General features: G+C 37.2%; 1 protein-coding gene across 13 annotated transcripts in view; it reads right to left on the reverse strand.

The window, feature by feature from the left end:
* mical3b (microtubule associated monooxygenase, calponin and LIM domain containing 3b) overlaps positions 1–24,291 on the reverse strand; it is a 48,774-nt gene that overhangs the window by 22,204 nt on the left and 2,279 nt on the right. For 6 of the 13 annotated variants that reach the window (XM_049473245.1, XM_049473246.1, XM_049473248.1 and 3 more), the window contains exons 2-19: positions 17,287–17,597; positions 15,567–15,774; positions 14,655–14,771; positions 14,367–14,468; positions 12,251–12,406; positions 10,981–11,081; positions 10,617–10,874; positions 9,634–9,749; positions 9,406–9,532; positions 8,402–8,486; positions 8,128–8,275; positions 7,034–7,230; positions 6,821–6,927; positions 6,620–6,691; positions 5,544–5,717; positions 3,294–3,395; positions 2,376–2,462; positions 494–604 (exon numbers count right to left, since the gene is read on the reverse strand). In XM_049473245.1, coding sequence (XP_049329202.1) covers positions 494–604; positions 2,376–2,462; positions 3,294–3,395; positions 5,544–5,717; positions 6,620–6,691; positions 6,821–6,927; positions 7,034–7,230; positions 8,128–8,275; positions 8,402–8,486; positions 9,406–9,532; positions 9,634–9,749; positions 10,617–10,874; positions 10,981–11,081; positions 12,251–12,406; positions 14,367–14,468; positions 14,655–14,771; positions 15,567–15,774; positions 17,287–17,559 — 2,541 coding nt within the window. In that variant the 5' untranslated portion in view covers positions 17,560–17,597. The remainder of the gene's footprint in view (positions 1–493; positions 605–2,375; positions 2,463–3,293; positions 3,396–5,543; positions 5,718–6,619; positions 6,692–6,820; positions 6,928–7,033; positions 7,231–8,127; positions 8,276–8,401; positions 8,487–9,405; positions 9,533–9,633; positions 9,750–10,616; positions 10,875–10,980; positions 11,082–12,250; positions 12,407–14,366; positions 14,469–14,654; positions 14,772–15,566; positions 15,775–17,286; positions 17,598–24,291) is intronic. The other 7 variants (XM_049473251.1, XM_049473254.1, XM_022671851.2 and 4 more) reach the window with 3 other exon arrangements.

Raw genomic sequence — 24,291 nt, forward strand, 5'->3', positions numbered from 1 at the left:
AATTAACCCTTCATTTGCTAAGTTTTTTTTCTTATGTCCAGCATCTATTGTTAGTTACATTTCAGTTGCATTTGGAAAATTATTTAGCAAAACAAGGCTAACATAACAAGACAGTTATAAGGCAATCATGTAAAATTTGATGATTAATAAAAAAAAGGTTATTTATGATCAATTTAGTGTGAAATATAAAGTAATAAGCAGGAAAGCTTCAGATCAGGAGAGGCTGAACACGTATCTGCAGCACAGCAATCTGACAGGAAGCCAAATCTCACAAAGCCAAAGCTTGTGAAGAAAAATTGGATTAAAGGCACACCCACTGTCTCACAAACCCACACACACACACACACACACACACACACACACAAACACACACACACACACACAGAGCGAGCCAGCAAGGGGTCTACTAGTAAAGCTTTGGTGACTGGTTCACACAGCACACACACATTGTGTTAAGCACACTCTAAAGCCAGCTCTATAGGTAAGAGCTTACCAGCTCCCTCCTGTCAAAAAGGGGCTTGGGGTCATCCTGCTGTCTGTGGAGCTGACTGGCTATCTGCTCAGCCAATGAGCTCACTCCCCCTGTGTACATCTTTATGTATCTCTAGCAATGAGAAACAAACATGGAAGAAAGTTGAATGAGATGGAAATAAGTAAAATTAAGAGAGCACTTCAGTTTCTGAATCAGTTTCTCCCAAATTCCAAATAAAAATATTATAATTTAAAGCATTTATTTGCAGAAAATGAGAAATGGCTGAAATAACAAAAAAGATGCAGAGCTTTCAGACCTCAAATTATGCAAAGAAAACAAGTTCATATTCATAAAATTTTAAGAGTTTAGAAATCAATATTTGGTGGAATAACCAAATGGTTTTTAATCACAGTTTTCATGTATCTTTCATGTGTCTTACACACTGATTTTGGATAATTTTAGGCCACTCCTGGTGCAAATATTGAAGCAGTTCATCTTGGTTTGATGGCTTGTGATCATCCATCTTTAGGTTTTCAAATTGGTAAAATCAAAGAAATTCATCATTTTAAGTGGTCTCTTATTTTTTTTTCCAGAGCTGTATAATAAGTGGCTTTAAACAATGAACAGCTACATATTCAAATTAAAACTAGGTTTAAGTAAAAGTGCATACAATAGTGATGGACAAGTTAAAACTGGTACTTTTAAATATTGTGCACAATACAGATACATTTTTGCCAGTATAAATCCCTTAAATAATATTTTTTTAGTATGCATTTGAAACTTTTTATATTAATTGCAGAGGTTTACAGTTAAGTTAAAAAAAAAATCGTTTTTGGTTTTATGTGTTCAATCCAATAAATATTCTGTGTTTTGACAGTGATAAAGGACCATTAAGAATTATATATTTTCTGGAGTATTTCCTTAATATCTGTATCATCAGCAGATCTTCAGCCAGTATGTTCTTATTTGGACTGTACAGTGTGTGGTACATCACAGACTTCACTTTGTTAGATGTCTCATTTCCACACTCAGGGTTGCCAGGTATAGACAACAGCATGCAAACAGTATGCTGCAGCCATGGAAACAGGTGAGTTGGTTATTTTTTCTGCTGAACAGGTAATCACTAAGCTTCAGTAAGGTTTGTTAACCATATCTGGGTAATTTACCACCACCACTTGAGTAATAGAGATTTTGGATATTTTGTGCATTTTGGACACTGAAATGTTAATAATCTCTGATCAGCTACAAGATTAGAGTAAGACTTCACATCTAGGGCAGAAAACTCTATCCAGTGTTTGAAAACTGGACTCCTGCAGCCCTTTTAAACACTCCCTCGCATTTACTACTGATTGATCCTTTAACCTTTTAAATTTTTACCATAGTAAAATCATGGAAGGGTATCCATAGTATGGTATCAAAATCAAACTATGAGTTACGGTTTTGAACAGCTGTTCTAAAAATGTCACACCAATTCAGTCACACCAGCAGTCGAGTAACTTTCAGTTAAAGTTCTCCGCATCACATGTCCGCTGCCTTGCAGTCAGTAACGATAATCGCAAACAGAACACAACCTTTGCTGGGACTTAAAACACCCCAGAGCTTATAAAAACACACACGAGCATTCACATTCACTCACACAGAACCTCCCTCACAAGGCATTCACCCAATTTTATGACTGCAGGTCATAGAAAACCTGCGCAGAAATAACGGTCAGAAAGCTGCATAAACAGGAGCACATTGTTCGGTCATTTACAACTAATGGAGAATTACATTAATCAACGTTAAACACTCAAACACAAACACACACACACAGACATTCTACTACCTGTATGGACTAAAAAACACTAGTGGAACTTCTAGTCTACTCTACTGATGCTATATGCTACAGCGCAGGTGTCTTTACCTGCTCACTCCTGCTGGGCAGAGACTGCCCCTTGATCATTTCCTTGTAGCGGAAGCTCATCAGCTCCTGCTGCTGAGTGCGCTTTTTCTAGACAGAGCACATGAACAAATCACACCTTCTCTACACCATACATTAAAGGAGAACTCTGGTGCAAAATTGATTTTTGGTGTAGTAAAACATGATAAAGAGTACTAGCACACCTCTGTTTGTGTTTTTTTGCCCAACACTCTTTACAACGGGTGCTTTGGGGTATAACTTGCCCCCCAAAAATAGCTTTTTTACACCAATATCCAGCTCAAAGTTCATTGAGTTCATTAGTAGAATCTGCAGAGCTCTGATATTTAAAACGAGGCATTAATAGCTTCAAAAGTGCACAAGAACCACAAGAACCACTGTTTACATCCCATAACGCTAGTTTCAGCTCCGAGCGCCGCCATCACTGTACTGGAGTGTATGTATACAGATTTATGTTATTATCAGTTCAGTGATGGCAGCTCCCGGAGCTGAAGCTAGCGTTTTGGGATGTAAACAATGTTTTTAATAAGCTTCTAGTGCACTTTTAAAGTTATTAATGCCTCATTTTAAATGTCAGAGCTCTCCAGATTCTACCAATGAGGGATGGAGCTACTTGAGCCTGGATATCGATGTAAAAAGAGATTTATCTGCCTTTGTAAAGAGTGCTGGGCAAAGAGCACAAAATTACTATATCTCGGAAAAGTGCGGGAGACTGAAGCTGGGCTATTCAACAAAGTTAAGTACTTTTTATCATGCTTTACTGCACCAAAAGTCCATTTTTACACTGGAGTTCTCCTTTAAACTGATATTCCAAAACCACTCCAGAAAGATTCATAAGAAAGTTCCTATCTCTAAGCCCATTTCTAAGGTTCTAAGGAAAGGATGCACTCAGAGCGTTCATACCTTCCTCCATGCAGGAACTGGGGTTGGAGGCACAGGTTCACTCGGAGGTTCAGGCACGGGAGAAGTACACACGATTTGGTCCAGATTTGGCATGGAGCCACTCTGGCATGGGCATGGCAGATCACATGGACAAACCAAGTGAGCAAGAGTAAAGAAAAAGAGTAACAGAAGACCAGAGAGCTGTGGGAGCTGACACTGGTTCATAAATGAGTAAAAATAGTATAATAAATATTGTGCTATCTCTGAAGTAGAAGCTAGAGCATCTCAGAATTTCCACAATTTGATAATTAACACTCAACAGATGCACCATTGTAGTGTGACCAGATCATTTTAATTAATTATACACTGCAAAACACAGAATTAATAGTGTTGCTAATTGAGCTGTTACTGAAAAGACTAAAAGAGACCGAAGAGTTTCATCCTCATTTAAATAGAAGGGTCAGAGAGTTTTTCAGTGAAATTGAAGGAAAGACTTTTTATTTATTTTATATTTTAATATTTTATGCCTGGTTTCTCAGTCACTAACTCTTGACAGGTTATGCCCAATACACATTTCTAAACTTTCAAAATCTTCAAGTTTTTGTATCATTCATGCTACAGAATTTGTTGTCTTGTAATCTGGATTTATTTAGTGGTTGCAAATTACAAATCACAAGATCCTGACATACCGTACTCTAATACACCTGGTCCAGCCCTCAAGAAGGAGCTTGTCCCTCAGTTAACAGTGTGTACTGTTTAGCCACACTATCGCACAATAAGACTAATATTTTAAAATGATGAAGTAAAGGATTGCAAAGAATTTATGACTCTTTAAGTTTTGCATTCCAATTGGGTCAATAGTACATTCTGAGCTGAGTTGACTGTTTACTGTTCTCTAATAAACTCTAATACAGCTAGCGCTTAGCACGGTTAGCGGGTAATGCTAATGCAGCTCCAGCAGTGCTAGCCAGGGTTAGCAGCAGGCTACATGCCGATAATGCTCACCTCTGAACGGCAAAAGAGCTAGTGCTTAGGGTGGTTAGCGGCTAATGCTAATACTGCTTCAGCCTCTGTGCTTCGGGCTAAACTAAAACTCCTGTATAATGCTGTACTTTAGCGGAGTGGTGCACTGACGATTTTTGGGAAAGTGAAAGGATTATAAAAGCACCTTATAGTGTGAAAAATACTTAATTTAACTTGTAACTTAACAACTCTGTAGTGTAAAAGGAGAACCAAATATCAGCTGTAGCTCATTTAAGTTTTTTTTTGGAGTCGGCTTAACTTAAAATGTACTGTTGACCAAGACGAGATGCAGAACAAAATACATGAGTTAAGATAACTTTTGATTCAAATGATACAGGAGGGTCAGTTATCAAAAATTTTCTTATTAATGCATGATTAAGGTCTACCGTCACCAGAAGAGGCACTAATAGTTATTCTCGCTGGTTTCCTTTATTCCTTTTTTTTTTACGACCATCATATTCATCAACATGAACATTTCTTCTGCTTGAATGCTTAAATAGAAGGGATGGGGAGAGCAGAACATTAAAATGAACATGATTTTTCTTTGATTCTTTACATTTTTATTTGGTGTTCAATTTTGCTTCAATTGTTGTAATTCCATGTTTTTTCATGGCCTGCCTCAAAATAATCTTTAACAAATGTTGATGTAAAAAAATGAAACAAAACGTGAGAAAAAGAAACATGAACAGAAACAGACAAAACAAAAATGTGCACATCTTATTGGTTTTCATTTGATGCTTGTTTTAGAGTTGATACACTTCAGAATCATTCAACTAAGTCAAACTAATCCTGTACAGAAATCAGGACTACAGAATAAAGAACCACATCATATTGCTTCTATGACTACATTGGAGATTCTACATTACAAAACATTACCACATTACCAAATGACCACGTCATTTAGTGATTAAACTACCACAGATAAAGCAATGGTTGCCCAGTCTAACCTATATATAGCTGTATAGCACACACCAGTCTATAACACTGACTGCCGAGTCTACTTTACCCATCCTCAACCAGAACCTTCTGAAAGCTAAGACTACTAATCTAACAGCATTCAGTCCAACACTGAACCACTTCTTCAACAAACCCAACCCAACACACACTGACTGATGCTGATCTGTTAGCACTGATTATGCATCAAGGACCAAACGCACGAACCCAGGCAAACATGCAGATGCACACAAACGCACAGACAGACCCAGAACACACCAATATGTACACACACGCCATCACACACACAAACACCTGTCTCCGGATCGCAGCCACTGAAGGTGACGGGGCGTTTTCTTCAAACTTGGCCAACAGCTGGGTGGCCATAGACCTGACCCTGCTCTGGTTACCGCTCACTGCCGTCCCCGTCTCTGATCCAGGTGACACTGCCTGGGCGTGGTCATCACGGTGATCTTTCTGACCCTCTTCCTGTTGGGGTGATCCATAAAGAAGAAAATACAATGAAGAAGATTAGAAACATTAAAAACATCAACCTTTCACTTCCACTCACTGGATAAGTGGATCCACTAAGTGGATTCTAAATAAGTAGTATTTATGAAACAAGCACAAAATAATACTTAATTAACAATATTAACAATATTGAAGATATGACACTTTGATACACTGTAAAGTATTCAGTGTACAGCTTGTATACAGTGTATGTTGGCTGTGCCCACTAAATAATTCAATACAAACACATTAAAAGTGCTGGCAACAAAAAGTGAGTATAATGAGAAGATCTTCAATGCTAAGTTACAAATCATTAATTACCTGTTTTATTATCTATATGTTTAATGTAGTATAGTATATGTGGATATGTACATAATCAATATGTACTGAGAAATTAGTAGATACTGAATAATTAATACTCACTAAATAAGCACAAAACAATACTTATTAAAGAGTACCCACTGAATTCAGTAGTACTTACTGAATAAATATTAATTTATATGAAGTTATTGATCAATACTACTTATTGAATAATTACCTGGTATTACCTGTTATAAAATATTAGGTACTGAAAAATTGTTCTTATGAAATCATTTGTATATGCTGACTAATTATTACTTATTGAATACTTAATACATACTTAATAAACAGCATGTTTGTAATAATTAACAGTTACTGACTAATTACTACTTACTGAAATCTCTAAATAATGATTAGCTACTGATTAATAATTTCTTGTGAATATGGAATGTATGGTAGATACTGAATAATTAGTTATACCGAAAGGTAAAAATAAAACATAGAAATAAGGCTGGGGTTAAACCAGTAAGAAAAAATAAATAAAATTTAAACAAAGTTAACCGTAACACAAAATAACTCACATCTTCTGACAGACCAGCTTGGCTTGTCCTCCTTCTCTTGCCAACTCCATCAGCGTCCTTCTCTTTCTTATCCTGACAGATACACATACGTGGAATCATGTGTTGGTAAAGAGCAGAACTGAATTTGTGGCATGTGTGTGTGTGTGTGTGTGTGTGTGTGTGTGTGTGTGTGTGTGTGTGTGTGTGTGCGGTATAGAGTACCTTTGGGTTGCGTTTGCGAGACAGACTCTGCCCCAGTCTGTTGAGTAAACACATTGGAGACTTGGTGCTGGAGAGCAGAGCAGCTCTCTCCTCTGGACTCAAACTCTCTAAAGGAAGAGAAAGGAAGATGATGTGTGTAGATAATCTTTCTGAATCATCTACACACAGTTTTCTTTCTGATTCTCTGAGATGACTGAAAATGTGACTCCTCACCACTGAGAGGCACTGTGTCTTTGAGGAGGTCGTGGAGTTGGCTGAGGTACATGACCATGCACAGCGAGTCGCTCTCTTCCAGCATGCTCAGCTCCTGGATGGTCATGATGGGGGAGACCCCGAGCTCCCGTTCAGCTATTTCCAAACCCAACTGCCAGTTCAGTTCAGCCTCGCTCTCCTCCAGACCGTCAAAATCACTGCAAAAAGCAGAAAACAAAATCAGTATTAAAACACATAAGGCAGCTGAAACTGATTTAAGTAATATGATGAAACCTCTTTGCAGCAATTACTTAAAGAGTCCGTTTCGATATTCTTTTGAAAATGTTTGCCCTTAAAGATATTTGTCTGCATTTGGGTAACTCAAACCTGGAAAGCAAGAAAGCAAAACCAGGGAAACAAACAGTATAAGGCTAAGGCCCAATCCCATTTCACCCCTTGGCCCTACCATATACCCCTACCCCTCTGTTTTCTGATTCTTGTTACTTAGGCTGGAGGAATGGGTAAGAAACCCACAAATATAAGAATTTTCCTAGTTAAAAGTGACAATTTGCACTATATCACCAGCGTTTAATGTGTAGTTTTAATGTTTTATTACCAAATTCTTCATAACAAGCATAAAAAAGTTCCTAGTAGTTTGTCCCAGTAGCTAGCTAGCTAACTTTCCCATTCCACCTTAAAAGGTGCAACAGACGGCAGGGGCTGCAGCATTTAAGGTGGAAAAAAAAGCAAATCAAAGCTATTTTCCACTCCCCTTCACAGAGAAATTAACAATAATGATTAATTTCCGCACCATTTCCTGGCTTTCTGAAGACATACAATAAAATACGCCCTAAAGTTAACTAGTTAACCACCAGCAGCTATGGGATTGGGCCTAAGTACCTACATGGTAAAAATAGTTTTTTCACAGTTTTTCTGTAGCAACTGAACCAATTTTAATTGGTTTATTTGCATCAAAGAGAAAAAAACATGTTTACTTTAGTATAACTGTTGGGTATCATTTAAGCTATTTTACTTAAGTTAATAATCAATTTCCAATGGAGATTTCAGTGAGAAGAAAGAGTAGTGTAACACACACACATCTACACAGTACTCACATGAGGTCAGGTCTGTATCTGTGTATAAGAGCACAGAGGGCCAGGCCATTCCTCCAGGATGTGGTGAGGTCAGTTACACACACACTCCTGTAACCCTCCGTCTGCTCCTGGCACCAGCCCAGCAGCTTATTTGAGCGAGCTGTGGAATCTGCACACAAACAAACACACACACACACACACACACACACACACAATGCAACATTTATTTTTCTCTCTTTTTCATACTGTAATTGTGTAAATCTGCACATTCTTCTGTGTGTAGTGTAACTGTTACCTTGTCGGTTGAGCACTGATGCTGGAGACAGGGTCATGTTCATTCCCAAAAGCGGCCCTTCATCTGTGTCTATGAGGTGGTAAACCTGTGCAATAAACATATTTTTGTTCATCATCATCATCTTCATCCAATCAACACTATTTCTAGGCCTGTCAAAATAAAAAAACATTTGTGGATGATGTCATCCCAGAAATGATTTTAAGACCATTAAATACCACTGATATAATGATAATAGAATAGCATAACTAAGCAATTATACCCCTTTAAAGAAACAAAACACATTTTCGTTTATCCTAGTTTGGGAAATATGTCTTGAAGCATTGGTCATTGTTGCATGACTGAATCATTTTCTCTGATTTGGTATTTATAGGTTTATGTTTAAGTAAAATGAACATTGTTGTTTTATTCAATAAACTACAGACAACATTTCTCCCAAATTCTAAATACAAATATTGTCATTTAGAGCATTTATTTGCAAAAAATGAGAAATGACTGAAATAACAAGAAAGATGCAGGGCTTTCAGACCTCAAATAATGCAAAAAAGCAAGTTCATATTCACAAAGTTTTAAGAAGTTATAAATCAATATTTGGTGGAATAACCCTGTTTTTTTAATCACAGTTTTCATGCATCTTGGCATGTTCTCCTCCACCAGTCTTACACACTGCTTTTGGATAACTTTATGCCTTTACTCCTGGTGCAGAAATACAAGCAGTTTAGTATGGTTTGATGGTTTGTGATCATTCATCTTCCTCTTGATGATATTCCAGAGGTTTTCAATTTGGTAAAATCAAAGAAACTCATCATTTTAAGTCTCTTATTTTTTCCAGAGCTGTATGTAAGCAAAAAGACGATATCACTATTATCAAATATTATTGAGGTTATGTCCATTTACTTTACCATAGGTCAATAATGTAATTATCATCACAGGCCTAATTTTTACTAAACAGAATAATTTGTACATATGTGTGCATGAATAAAATCTTAATAGCATAGGTAACTCACCTGAGCTGGACTAATGAGCTGAGTGTTGATGTTGGGGTAGCGTGTGGACGGGTCCAGGCTGTACTGGCTGTAGTTCTTACTGACATTCTCCGGCGTCGTCTGAGGAAGCAACCGATACACACTCTCTCTGAAAAAGAGGAGGAAACACCATCATTCATTCCTGTCAAACCCTCACAGACATGCCTGCACTCATTAAACCATTCCAGCAGACTAAAGAACAGCTCCAACCTCTCAGCCAGCACCTCTAAAGGGCAGGCACCCATTCCCCAACTGCGAACCATCCAGCCTGCGTCCATAGCAGCCAGGAAACCCCGGGCTATACCGGTCCCCATAGGCCAGAAAGGCTGAAGAAAAGAGTAATAAACATATTATTGAAGGTAGGCGATATGGCCCTGAAATAACATCACAATATTTCATAGTATTTTCACGATAACGATTAAAATTAAATTAAAAAAAATATTTCAAGAATACACAACTGCAACAAAATGAAAATAAAATGTTATTAATGCATACATCGCTATTTTTCTTTTCCCTGTATTTGTAAAGTGTCCTTGGGTTTGGGAAAGGCGCTATAAGTTTAACTTATATTATCATTAATATCAATATTTTACATACAGAGAGCTAACAGTGTCTTTGTTTATCTGATTAATAAATATTTTATTTTATTAACGTTATATTTATTTAGTTATAATCAGAGTCACTAATAATCATAGTTAATCATGCTTAGTAATTTATTATTACTACTAATAAATTACTAATAATAAACATACTACATTATTATAATATCAATCAAAATAAATGAAATTGCATAAAATGCAGTCTAGTTTGATTTTACCAAATTGAAAACCTCTGGAATATAATCAACAGGAAGATGGATGATCACAAGCCATCAAACCAAACTGAACTCCTTGAATTTTTGTACCAGGAGTAAAGCAGCATAAAGTTATCCAAAAGCAGTGTGTAAGACTGGTGGAGGAGAACATGATGCCAAGATGCATGAAAACTGTGATTAAAAACCAGGGTTCTTCCACCAAATATTGATTTCTAAACTCTTAAAACTTTATAAATTTTTTGTTATTTTTCATTTTCTGCAAATAAATGCTCTAAATGACAATATTTTTATTTGGAATTTGGGAGAAATGTTGTCTGTAGTTTATAGAATACAACAACACTGTTAATTTTACTCAAACATAAACCTATAAATAGCTCACCTCCAGCAGACTGTCCCCCACCAGAGCGACCAGCAGAGAATGTCCCCTGCGCTGCCGCACGAGCGCTGCATTCTCAGAGGCGTACATGCAGGTGAAGTCAAACATAGCTACGTCTGGCTGACCGTAGTGGTTGATGGCAAAATCCAGTGTTGGCAGCTGATGATTGGTGGAGAAGTCTGCTGCCTGCCGGGCATAAGCCAGCAATGCATTCTGGTCCACGTTTCCTCGGGAGAGCAACATCTCTGTGTCTGCATAATCCTGTAGGAACATTAACACATCAACAAGGTTAGGGACACACACAAACAAACATATTTTATTAGATATTATATATATATTACTTTAGAAGTAAAAAAAAAAACCTTACACGCAGGATGACCCCTTTCTCCAGAAGACTCTGCTTTTTAGCCGTCATGACGAAATAATGAGTGTCATCCTTATAATAGACAATGTTCTCCAGGTCAATACCTGAGTAAGACACATAAACAAAACAACAAAGATAAGGAAACTTAGGTTTGATAAATGCACTATCAATAATCGTCTATTTTCTTCTATTTTCTTATATAAGGAGCACCGAATTATAAGGCACATTATGCGGCACTAGTAAGGAACAATGGTGTCACCATGTTTCCCATTTAATACAGCAGGTCTTGTGGCTGGGCGTAAAGCTAAGCTAAGTAAATGTAATTCTTAAAATATATATATATATATATATATATATATATATATATATATTAAAGTCAAACGAGTGCTGGATGTTAATCTACACAGATTTCTCTCCTGAAAACTGCAGTCTGATAATACTTACCTCTGAACAGCAAAATAGCTAGTGCTTAGTGTGGTTAGCGGCTAATGCTAACACTGCTCCAGGCTCAGTGCTCAAGAACTAAACTGAAACTCCTGTATAAGGCTGTACTTTAGCAGAGTGGCTTTACTGCTCCTTAAAACTTGTCTGGAAAAAGTCATACATAAGACGCAATAGATTATAAGATGCACTGATGATTTTTGACAGAATTACACAATTTTAAATGTGCCTAATAGTGCGAAAAAGACTTTTATAAATTATTATCCTGCGTTACTTTATCTTAGTAGCTTTTTATTTTAATTTATTAATGTATTCATACTTATACTTCATCTGTTTATAAGCTTTATAAAATATATATATATATATATATATATATATATATATATATATATATATATATATATATATATATATATATATATATATAAGTAATATATAAACTCCTGACATCCTATAAATATATAAACTCCTGACATTGACTTTTACATATTTTTACATATTTCTAACTTTACAAGTTACTTTATTTATAGATATTTGTGCTACTATCATAGAGGTGTGTATATTTTTGTAGATGTACATTGTGTATCTATATGATATATCTATACTCAATATTTATGCTGCTAAATTTTCATATATCTTTGTATTTTACTTACATGCTTTATATATATGTATGTATGTATATATATATTTATATTTATATATTATATTTATATATATATTTTCTCTGTTTTTTGTGGGCGAGTCAACGCAACAAAATTTCGTTCTGCGTACAGGAGGGTATTAAGAATGACAATAAAGTCTAAGTCTAAGTCTAAATATCATTCAGTAATACCTGTGGCGTTTCGTAGCTCCTGGAAGAATCTCTGGTTGAAGATAAAGGCCACACCGCTGATCTCCTCCACTTTGGCCTCTGCTGTTGTGTTACGGTTGATGAAATTGGCTGTGATGGCTATTGCCAATTTCCCCCGGAACTCTTTCCTGTGAAAGCCTACCCGAAGAACACAGAGAAAGAGAGAGGGAATTTAAAAGCATAAATAAAAGAGTGATAAAACCGAATGCCAAAAGTCTACAGTCACGTCTGTTCAAACAAACAGACACAGGAAACGGGGCTGTGAGGAGATCCAAGAAAAAAAGGGTCATCAACCAAGATTGAGGAACTGTCTGTAAACTGCCAAGGATTGTGAAACACATGCCGTCAGCTGAATGCGCTGCATGTGACGTGTGTTTGGTCACACAGTCAAGGACAGATTTGACACTTTCTGCAATATTATTTTTTTCCACAGTTATCAAACCTGGACATACAGTTTTTCCTATTATTCCAGTGTAACCACAAGTGCACACTAAAGCATTCCTGGCTGCATGCTCTCTGACTTCTTTTGCACGACTGTGGGCTTCCAGTGATCTCGCTTTCACAGTATAGTCAGTCTTTTTGTAGTGCATAAAAAGTGCAAATATTCAGATTTATGAATGGAGACACTTGTTTTTCATAGCATAATGTTAACTGGAGAACAGAGCAGATTATTATTATTAGGTAACGTGGGAGTTTGAGCAAAGTAAGGGAAAAATACCCACACTGTTGAGAGGTTATACACATACTGTAGTTCATAACTCAAATAGCTCACAAATTCCTGTTTCCACCATCATGAGATATATATATATATTTTTTTTCTCCAGTCACATGTTATAGGAGTTAAATGTTCTGATATATAATTTTAATGTCAATTATTTGTTCTGATATTTAATAATAAATATTTGAAGAAATACTGCACTAACGTTTAGAACCTAAATTGTGTGACTCGAATTGTGTCAGTTGCGGTTTCACCATAGAGCGGTAGAAAACAACAAAATAGCACTAATTTCACAAGTTCCTACTATGTTGTCATGTGTGGTTCCACATTGTTTTAGAAGGTTTTTTTATTTGAGCACTTTCTACACATTTAAACTATGTGCTGTTTAATCAGTCTGTTACACCTTAGCCCATGTCTGTGTTATGTTTCTCCCTCATTTGTTCCCTAGTGCTCCTCCCCTCTGTTTTCCTGTCATGTGTTCACAGCCACGTGTTTCTGTTGTGTATCTGTCACGTCTTAGCCCTGCCCTAACCATCAGAGTTCTCACCTGTGTCTTGTTTGTAACCCTGCCCCCTCGTCATCCTAGCCCAGGTGTTTCTCACTCTCCTCCTGTATTTAAGCCCCTCTGTTTGAATGTTCAGTGTCGAGTCTTTTGTATTTTGTATCCTTAGTAATCTTTGTATCCGTTGTATCTTTGTATCCTTGCCGTTCGTTTGAATCCTCGTCTTCCGTGCACTCTGATTTTGTGTTCCTAGTTCTAGTTTATCCTTGCCTTGTTTTCTTTGTAGTTTTGTGCGTTACCCGAGTTTTGTTTACTGTTTTATTTTATCTTGTTTGTTTAATAAATAATATATATTGCACTTACGTCCATCCCTCCGTCTCCCGCGTAACACAGTCAATATTTTTAAATAAAATACAAATAGTTTAGATTAAAAATACACTTAATTAAAAACTACTACTTTTTTTTAAATTAATTCTATTTTTTTTCCCATTTTCCCCCCACTTTACACAGCCAATTACCCAACACACTCACTAGCACTCCTCCTATCACTAGTAATGCCCCAACACCGGGAGGGTAAAGACTAGCACATGCCTCCTCCAATACAGTTCAAATTCAATGTTTGAACATTGGGTTAGATTTTCTTTTTTAACCACAAAATTACCAGGAGTGGCAAAAAGTTATCCAAAAGCAGTGTGTAAGACTGGTGGAGGAGAACATGCCAATATGCATGAAAACTGGAATGGAATTTGGGAGAAATGTTGTCTGCAGTTTATAGAATAACTCAAACAAACACCTAAAAAAAGCAAAATCAGAAAAACTAATTCAGAAACTGAAGTGGTCTCTACATTTTTTCCAGAGCTCAATGTATCTAATGTTACCTGGTAAAGTGTTCCTCCTGCCATCTGCTCCAATAACTACATCAAACTGCAGCTCGCTCACAGCATGAGTAGTGGGGCGAACCTCAGCCCTCCATCCAACACCTGCACAAAACACACAGATGCAAAAACATTTCAATAATCAGTTCTGAAATCTATATTTTTCATTCTAAGAATGAGTAAGTATTCTAGAATTGTACACAGTTGATTTGCCTATGTTAAATCAGTACTGTTGATTTAACACTGGTAGCGTTAAATTAACTGTGTAGAGTTTAATAAATGATTTGGTACTTCGCTTCTCTTGGTTCTCCGGAGGCTCCCGTAAAGATCTGAACTCCACATTCACATGAACCTCCACACCCAGGAGCAGAGCCACCTTCAACAGCATCAGCTGCAGCTGTCGGATACCTACCAACAAACACATGCATTTGTGTACAATTATGTAAAATATACTTCTGAGGTTACACTGTGGGAATTATGGTTACATTCACATTGTGAGACTTACTGCCTAACTCCATTTTTTTTGCACATATCAAATCTCTCTGCCAGCTGTTGGTCATTAGTGTGCACACACTTCTTCCCCCCAAAACACACTGCATATTGTATTTAATAAAATCATCCACACAGAAATCTCCATCTTCACCATAAGAAGAACAATGTGAAATGGACAGTAACTTATTATTGGTATCCCTCGGTTAATGAAAGAAAAACACACAATAGTCAGAGAAATAACTTGATATAATCTGACAAAATTAATAATAAATAAAAATGCTATGAAACTGAACAAATAAAAGTCAGACACTGCTTTTAAACCATGCTTGAACAGAATTATTAAAAAAATAAACTCATTAAACAAGCCTGACCAAAAATTATGGTATCCCTAAAAAATATTGTGACCAAACGGACATGTAAAATAAAGGTGTGTCCACTAATTAGCATCACAGGTGTCTACACTCTTGTAATCAGTCAGTGGGCCTATATATAGGACTACAGGTAGTCACTGTGCTGTTTGGTGACATGGTGTCTATCACACTCAACATGGAGCAGAGGAAGCATAGGAAAGAGTTTAGAGTCTCAGGAGATTAGAAAGAAGGTAAAGGTTATAAGACCAACAAAAAATGTAAACAAAAAAAATATTTTTTTTTGCCAAGGCACATTAGCTCTATGTTTACAGATGAAAAAATGAAGCATAAGTTCACTCACTAATATGATCGATAGCCCCGGCACAGAATTTCCCATAAAACTTCTTGGCCCCAAGGCCGCGCAGGTCCTGGATGGTAAAGGGCCACAGGTGGAGGACGTTGTTTCGGGAGAAAGCATCTCTCTTCTCCACCAGCACCACCCTCGCCCCCAGGAAACTCAGCTCGATAGCTGTGCGGAGCCCACATGGCCCTGCCCCTATTATCAGACACTGAGCAACACAGAACACACAACACACAAAAGCTTGTGACACACATTCTCTGCTCTAACATGCAAGTTCTCTAGTATACATGCAAGTTAACAGATACATTTAATTAGTTGTGCTGGAACAGTAAAAGTACAAAACTGTGAAGGACTTCAACCTCTAATAGTCCCAATTTACAGTAATTACAATTAAATAACTTTGTAAAGTAAGTTAGTTGGTGATACTGTTACTGTGGTACTGCTGCACTCTTTGGTAGCATAAAAAAACAATAAAGCTAAAGAAACAGATACAGAGTGGGGGTGCCAATATCACTCTTCCACCCTTCTAATCACCCATCCATCCATCCATTCATCCACCATATTTTATCCTACTATAAGGCACACTTAAAATCCTTTAATTTTACCAAAAATCGCTAGTGCGCATTATAATCTTGTGCGGCTTATATATGAATTTTACTGGTCAGGTATTAAGTAGCAGTAAAGCCACTCCGCTGAAGAACAGCCTTATAAGCACTAAGGCTGGAACAGTATTAGCATTAGTCGCTAACCGCAGCGCTAGCTCTTTCGCCGTTCAGTGGTGAGTATATTGCTCTACAGTCTGCGCGTTTCATATGACCTGCCTGAAATTACCTGCTTTTTTGCTATTTTGGCTGCTTCCATGTTTACATTTCAACTAAAAGTTTAAATCTTAACAGCACAGGAAAACCTGCTGGGATCAGGTAATATACCTGATGGTAAAATATTGCAAATTTTAGCTGTAATAAAAATCATAACAATGTATAAAGTATACATACCGTGTGTAAATTACGTTGAACGACTCATTTCATTTTACAATTTTCTCACTACCAGGTTCTCACTGTTTCTAATGACACCCCAGTTTACATGCTCATGTGGTACCTGTATTGGTAGCCCAACTGGTAACTATAAAGTTTCGTCCCTGGGCTCCATACTGTATATGGATGCTGACAAGGGACTTTAGTTGGACTATGAGGGGTTAAACATGAGTAGTGCATAACCCATACGACCTAGCTGTGACCCCTGTTTAAAATTATGGCTAGTAATCATAACAAAAGAACAGACAGATAAAGCTTTAGCTAATATACAGGATGAAAAAATGAAACAAATTCCATTTTACACCAAATTACCTTTAGCTACATCATTTGTCTGTGACAGTTGTTTTCTTGCACTACCCATGTTTAAACCCTCTTGGTGCCATGATAGTCCTTGCTCCTTTGAGTCCTTGGTCCACAACTACGTACTGTGATGGGACCAGGAGGGGTTAAACATGGGTAGTGAATAGCACATTGGGCCTAGATGTGACCCATGTTTAAAAGAACTGATATACAAGATAAAAAACAGAACAATTCAATTGTACCTGTAAAAGGTCAGCCACACAATACCTCCAAAATGGTGCTTTACACCAAATGACTTTTACCTTTAGCTACATCATTTGTCTGTGACAGCTTTTGTTTTCCATGTGTGCGCAAAGGTGTGTCTGTGTGTGTGTGTGGTCTTATACCGTAGTGTTAGTGCAGGCACGGCCCCTCTGGTACTCTCTCTGGCTGGCTCGTTTGTCAAGCTTGGCCCACAGGGCTTTGGCCTTCCAGTAGTGCAGTCTGCTCCTGAGCGTGTGGTAGAAGAGTGCTTTGCCCCCAGGCTGCAGTTGAAGCTCTCCACACAGCTCCTGAAACGCCCGCAGTGTCTCCCTGCATGTCGACGCCTGCACGAAGCTGTCAAACAGGGCATGGGGTCGGCACTCGCCCACCGCCGCCTCCTGCTGCCCATCACCCATCTCATCCCACCACGCTCACACCACACCTGAGAGAGAACCTGGGAGAGAGAGAGAGAAAGAAAGAAAGAAAGAGGGAGGGGGTAGGTACAGTAGGTTAGTAGTTATATCAGATTATATCCTAAAACCTTTTTTACCTTTAGGGCCAAAAAAGGTAAAATTCAGACCCTTCTGAAGGCTGATGTGTAAATTCACTGTAATGACTCATATCCAGCAGCACTGATACTGCAGCATGAGCACAGCACTGCTGATTAGAGGAAACCAAGTGATGATGGGGAAGTAAAGCGTGGCGGTCAGGCCTGTTCACACGTTCATGTATTTAAAGATCCAGACGTGTTTTATCACAGGTCATAAATATGAGTGTACAGATGTAATCAAAGGGTTGGGCAGTTCTATTAAAATTACCCCTATCCAAATGGGATTAGTTTCTCAGTTACTCAGTGATAAAACTCTTGCACCCGGAGTGAAAAACAATAGATAATTCAGCCTGTAATTTTCTCAAAGAACGTCTGAGAAAAACACATACATGGTCATTCCGGACAGAAATAAAATAACAGATGACCACCCATAAAGAGAAAAGTTTCTCAAGGGGTCCTGGGGTAATTTTCTCTTTTATGAGTGGTCCTCTATGATTTTATTCCATCCAGAACGACCATGTATGTGTTTGAAAGCTCTGCATATTTTTGTTATTTAAGCCATTTCTCATTTTCTGCATATAAATGCTCTAAATAACAATATTTTTATTTGCAATTTTGAAGTGTTGTCTGTAGTTTATAGAATAAAACAACAATGTTCATTTTACTCAAACATAAACCTATAAATAGCAAAATCAGAGAAACTGATTCAGAAACTGAAGTGGTCTCTTATTTTTTTCCAGAGCTGTAGAGCTATACCTGCTCCTCATGTTGAGTCAAATGCTGATAACTGATAGGTTGCACTTCCACAATACAGATGCATAATGAATCAAAACATACTGTAAAGAAAAGAAAGAAACCTAAGAGAAACATAAGAGCTTCATCAAACTAACTGACTATGTTTTTCACTTACTGAGGACAAACCTGGAGGCAGAAAACGCCAAACAAGCAGAAACTGACTGAAGTTGGCTGCAGTATCAGCCTGGCAAAGCATCTTAAGAGGGGAAACTCAGCTTAGATACTTTTTGATGTGTGCAAGAAAAATCAGAACTGCTGTTACTGAAGATATGAAACGCTGCTTTTTTATTACATCACAAGATTTGCAGTGAATATGTGTAATAAAGCTACTGCATTTCCTGCCCGCATGATCAGAACATTGGTTAACAGAACATTAACTTTTTGTTGCTGTTTATAAATAATTTATTTCTATAATGTCTACAACATCGCCTAGCTTTGCCAAATATTCACATAAAGGTATCCAGACTGCTTCTATACATAGTTTGCGATTGGTGCTTAGCATTCTTGCCTCTTGGTACTGGAGTCCTGGGTTCAAGTCCCAATCTGGGTGCAGTTCCATACTTTTACAGAGTCTGTGTGGGTTACCTCTGGGGAGAGCTCAAAAACATGGAGATCAGATTAATTTGTAATTTTATTGATAAAATTGGTTACTCTAAATTACCCTGGGGTGCATAAAAGTATGAGTGCGGATGTCTGTATGTCCAATGCAGTGCTCCAATTGGACGGTCTTTTATATTATACCCTGAGATATTGTGCCATATCACCCACCCACCCTTAATTATCACATCAGGGTACTACTTTTTTACACTGTTTACCTTTCCTATTATATATCTTCTGGAAACAGATTATATCCGTCCAGTATCATTCATTTTATTTTAATCCTGGATATATGAAGATATTTGGAGTGCATTATTAGTATCATTAAATTTTGTATTATTCATCACTTCTGTTACAAATCTGATTAAAAAAAATATATATGTATATATCTCATTTAGGGGTGTGCAATATCATATCAAATGCAATAAGAAAATGTATTCTTGAAATATATATTTTTTTAATTCAGTGGTTTGTCATGTCACCAAGAGATTTGTTAATGCAAAAATACCATGATGAAATATTGTGATATTATTTTAGGACCCCTATTGGGCATGCCCACATTGCTGTGGTAGTGATGATTCTGGGACAATATTTTGTTTTTTAGTATAAAGTTTAATCCACTATCTTTGGAATTTGAGCCAAGCCATGTGTAGCACATGTTCTTCCCAGCAGTGACAGCAGATCCTCAGATTTGATTTCAGCCTCTTCTCTACTGGTCTGCTTCCAGAGAGCTATACTTGGACCACTTGCTCCAAATCAATGGAAACATGCACGTGTGCTGTTCCTGTATGCAGAGAGGAGGGAGACTGCAGGCAGATGCAGATTATCTGGAACTCATCTCCAGTTCTAAATGAGGACACTCTCAGGAGAGAAACTGCAGCAGCAGCAGTAGTTTGCACACTCCAATCTCAAGCAGCTTCACTTCTGTGATCTTATTAAATATGTTCCACTGATGCCACACACTGGGCTGAAGCTTTGTATGACGGCGCTATTTTTCTATCCATAATTACATCATTAACAAACATTCAAAATATAAATATGCAGAATAACACTCATATCATGACAGTTTTTTGACATTAATGGTGATAAACCTCAATTGCCGTTACCCACACATCAAAATCAGAGTAGACAACTGAGTTAATTAATCAAACACAAGCAAATTTAGGTCTTTTAATTTCTAGCTATTATTTCTATGCTGCAAAACAGCCAAGAGGCCATAAAACTAGTGAACAACAGGGTAGTTTCTATGTATATCAAGCCTCTGAAAACAAACCATTTCTGAATGAACCATTTGAATGGAGAGCTTCATAGCTTCATAGCTTTTTTTTGGTTGCTTTCATCAATTTATTACCAAATTATGTGTAAAATGAATTACTTGTGCAAAAACATACATTATATAAGATATGTATTATTTATATGGCTTTATTTGTACAAAAATAAATTATGAAATACAAAAACAAAGGCCCATCTTAAGTAAACAAACAGGTCCAATCTACAAATGTGTATATTATTTGAAAATGTGCAACTATATACAGTGAAACAAACAGCACCAAACATCAACAAAATGTCACTTAACCAAAAAAAAAAGAGTATGTTGTGCAAATCAAAAAGAAACCAATCATGCAGGTGATGTTTTTCTTTAACTTTAGCAAAGACTTGTTAATATTTCTCTATTTTTATATATTTTTTTCTTCCTTAATGTATATTTTTATGCTGTCTTCTATTGTGGTTTATATGTATAATCTTATAATTAACTTAAAGTAAAAGTTTAAATATATAAGCCCTCACAGCTTGTACTTAGCCCCTCCCTCCAGGTCAATCCAACTGAAAAAGCTTTAATTAACTACATGATCAAACATATAAATAAACTTGGAGGCTAAAAACACAAATAGTACAAACACTGAAGCATAGGATTAACACTGAAGCATAAACAAATAAATATTCCTATTTAACATATAGCAGAAACATAAGTACAGTCTAATTTCCCCCGCCCCTAGGTCAGGAATGGTATGCTCCACTCCTAACGGCGGGAAACTCCCCTATAATAGAGCTAAATGGTACAGCCGTCTCTGTTTGTGAGTGTTCCCAAAGCTGCTGCAAGTAAGTTTCAGTGCTTAGTTTCTGCCGATTTAGAACAAAATAAAGGCTAAACTGATTAATTTCAGATGTGTATTGTGTTTTTGACAGCTTAGGAAATGTTTATAAAGTTATAAGGCTTTAGAATCATTTCTTCTTGTAAAGAAAACCCATTTAACACGCACCAAACAAACCCAGGCTTTTCCAAGAAACAGAGCATTTAATAAGGATTAAAAAGTGGAACCTAGAGAGGGGTTAACAATGGTTCAGTTTTTTTTGTTTCCTTTATTTGTATTAATAATTAGTATCTCATATAATTCACTCATAAAATTACTGAAAGGTTTTGTTTTACATCAACAAGCATGAAAAGTACGGAAACTTGTGTTTTGGTAGATTATATTTGTTGTAATAATGCTTCTTTAGCTTCTACTGTTGGAAAGCCTGATCATTTCCCTCTTATATGCTGCCATGTTTGTAAAGAACATGCATTTGTGGGATGAGCAGCAGAACTGAGAATGTGGGAAGTGCACATAAAAAAAATAAAAATCCTCTCTGCCAATGCCAAAAATATGGAAACTCATTCCTGCCACCTAAAAAAAAACTTTCTTTTTTAAGTAAACTGCTCTCATTATTTTGAGATACTGTCTCAATATTGAGATATATATATATATATATATATTTTTTTTTTTACAAATTATGAAATTGGTGCTTTTAGAGGAATCACTACCAAAATTAGCCTCTGAACTTAGGAAAGAAGAGATTCATTTAATAAAGCACTGGATGTGGATTTTAGTGTGTTGAATGTGGCTGTGGTGCTGACTATGCTGTTTTATGTATTTTAAGCTTCACTGGTATCTAAAAACATTGAAACAGTGTCTCGAAATAACGACTTAGTATGTGAAAATATATGTTTACTTAATAAATTATGTGCTGGAGTGTGTATATATATATATATATTTTAGGTGGAGGGAATGGGCTTCCATACAAAACAGCTTGTTCTGCGTTTGACTCTTTTTGGTTGTAGTCTTTTTGGGACGCCCACATTTTATGGACATTGCCCTTTCCTTTGGAAGACCAGCATTATTTGGCTCGCTCCAAATGTTGCATCTTGGTTTTGCAGAACATAAGCTTGAAGTGACTTGATTTGGATGATTTTGTAAATTTTCATTTGCACAACCCAAATATACGATGACCACCCTCCCCTTATCAATTAGCATGATATTTGGTGCTGTACAGGTTGACTACCCTCACCTTTCAAAAGAAACAAGTTATAAGGCCCTGTTTAAGTATTCTATAGGCGAGGAAACTCTATGGAATAATACTATGAAATATTGTGATAATATTTTGGGGCCTTATTGCTCACTGCTAGTGTGTAGTTAAATGCAACCAAAAAAATATATAAATGTGCAAATATATGTTGACTCATATGGCTGGCTGTCAGACAAACACATGAATAGGCATCATAGTCTGGGTTGACCCTGCATTAACAGCAGGTGCAGGACAGGCAGTGCCTTTCAAAGTGAGATGCGGAGGGAGGGATTATGAGTGAGTTAGAGTGACGCCACATGCAACAAGCCACTATTCGGCATGGAAAGCCATGCACACGCTGCACACGCAACCTGAACACACACACATTCATTTTGATACCTACACTCTTAAAAAGAAAGCTGCTATGAGAGTCCTGAGAGGAATGCTACAGATAAATCATTACTGGTCTCCAACAACCATGTTTTGTAATGTATGCATTATTAAATATTCACAAACATTTAAATCTAGTGAATCAATGGAAGGTCCTTTTAAATCTTCTTTTATTACAAACATGTTTTATTATAAACGTGATTTATCTAGGGTTCAAAGAATCCTTTATTTTTAAAAATAACCTTTTGCGAAGTCGCAGGTAAACAGGTGAACCTCAGGTGTGCGCACACGAATGAAAACACAGAAACAGGTGGGAGCTGCGGTCTTATGGGATGACTGGCTTTGAGCTGAGATTACCTGCTGGATGCTGGCTGACCTGGCCACAGGTCAAACAAGCAGACTACACACTGACCTACAAACACTGCAGTCTGAGGACATGAGGAGCCACACATCACTACTATGGAGCTGATCTACATTTACATTTATAGCACTTAGCAGACGATCTTATCCAGGTTAATTTACAACAGTGCTTCACTGTCCACCAGCATTATCCCTATTTTGTGTGAATTGGCCAGAGAGTCAAGAGAGACCTTAGAGCTTAAGCTTAGACAGCAGTCAGTGTGGATACCTACAAACTAAGGATACACAACATTTAACAGCTGGATACTGTGCCAAAGAACAAAAAAAAAAAAAGCTTAGACATAAGCACAGTCCCAAGTGAGAGATTAGTGCTGAATTAAGTGCTTTTAAGACAGTGCGCGACTCAGACACATAAACCCTATTTGGACGGAATTAGTTTGTCAGGGGGGTGTCTGTGAAAAATATTTTACACTTCTACTCAGTGATAAAACTCTTGCATCCGGACTGCAATTAAAAAAACAGGAGGACCAAGTAGTTTTTTGGCTTTCTCAGTCACATCACGTTCAGTAGCTCCTCCATTTCCACTCGCTGTTGTGTTTAAGTGGACCAAAGTGTAAATATGGTGGGTGGCAGGGGATAAATAGCTATTTTATTTAAAGCGAGGTGATGAAAATCAGAGATGTGTGTCCAGGCGCGACTAAAATTAGCGGAAAACAGTAGATAATTAAACCTGTAATTTTCTCAGAGGACGTCTGAAAAAAACATGTACATGGTCGTTCCAGATGAGAATAAAATCACAGAGGACCCCCAGTAAAAAAAAAATTACCCCTGGACCCCCTGAGAAATTAATCCCATCCAAATAAGGCTATAGAAGATGTTTGGCCCACTACCCTAAAGTCAGGATGGAAAAAAGTCTAAATGATTGTGTTAAAAATGTCATAATACGTCAGTCTGAATTACCTACTGTTTTTCGCAGAACTGCGTGGTCCTCCGGTAATTTTACTCCTGTCCAGACTCACATCTCTGAATTTCGTCACACTGCGTTTAATAAAATAGCTATAGCCTATTTGTCCACTTCCACTCACCGTAATCACACTTTGGGCGCATGTTTCCACGGAGATCCACGTAAACA

This window comes from Astyanax mexicanus, chromosome 2 (genome assembly GCF_023375975.1).
Source record: "Astyanax mexicanus isolate ESR-SI-001 chromosome 2, AstMex3_surface, whole genome shotgun sequence".
Classification (NCBI taxonomy): domain Eukaryota; kingdom Metazoa; phylum Chordata; class Actinopteri; order Characiformes; family Acestrorhamphidae; genus Astyanax; species Astyanax mexicanus.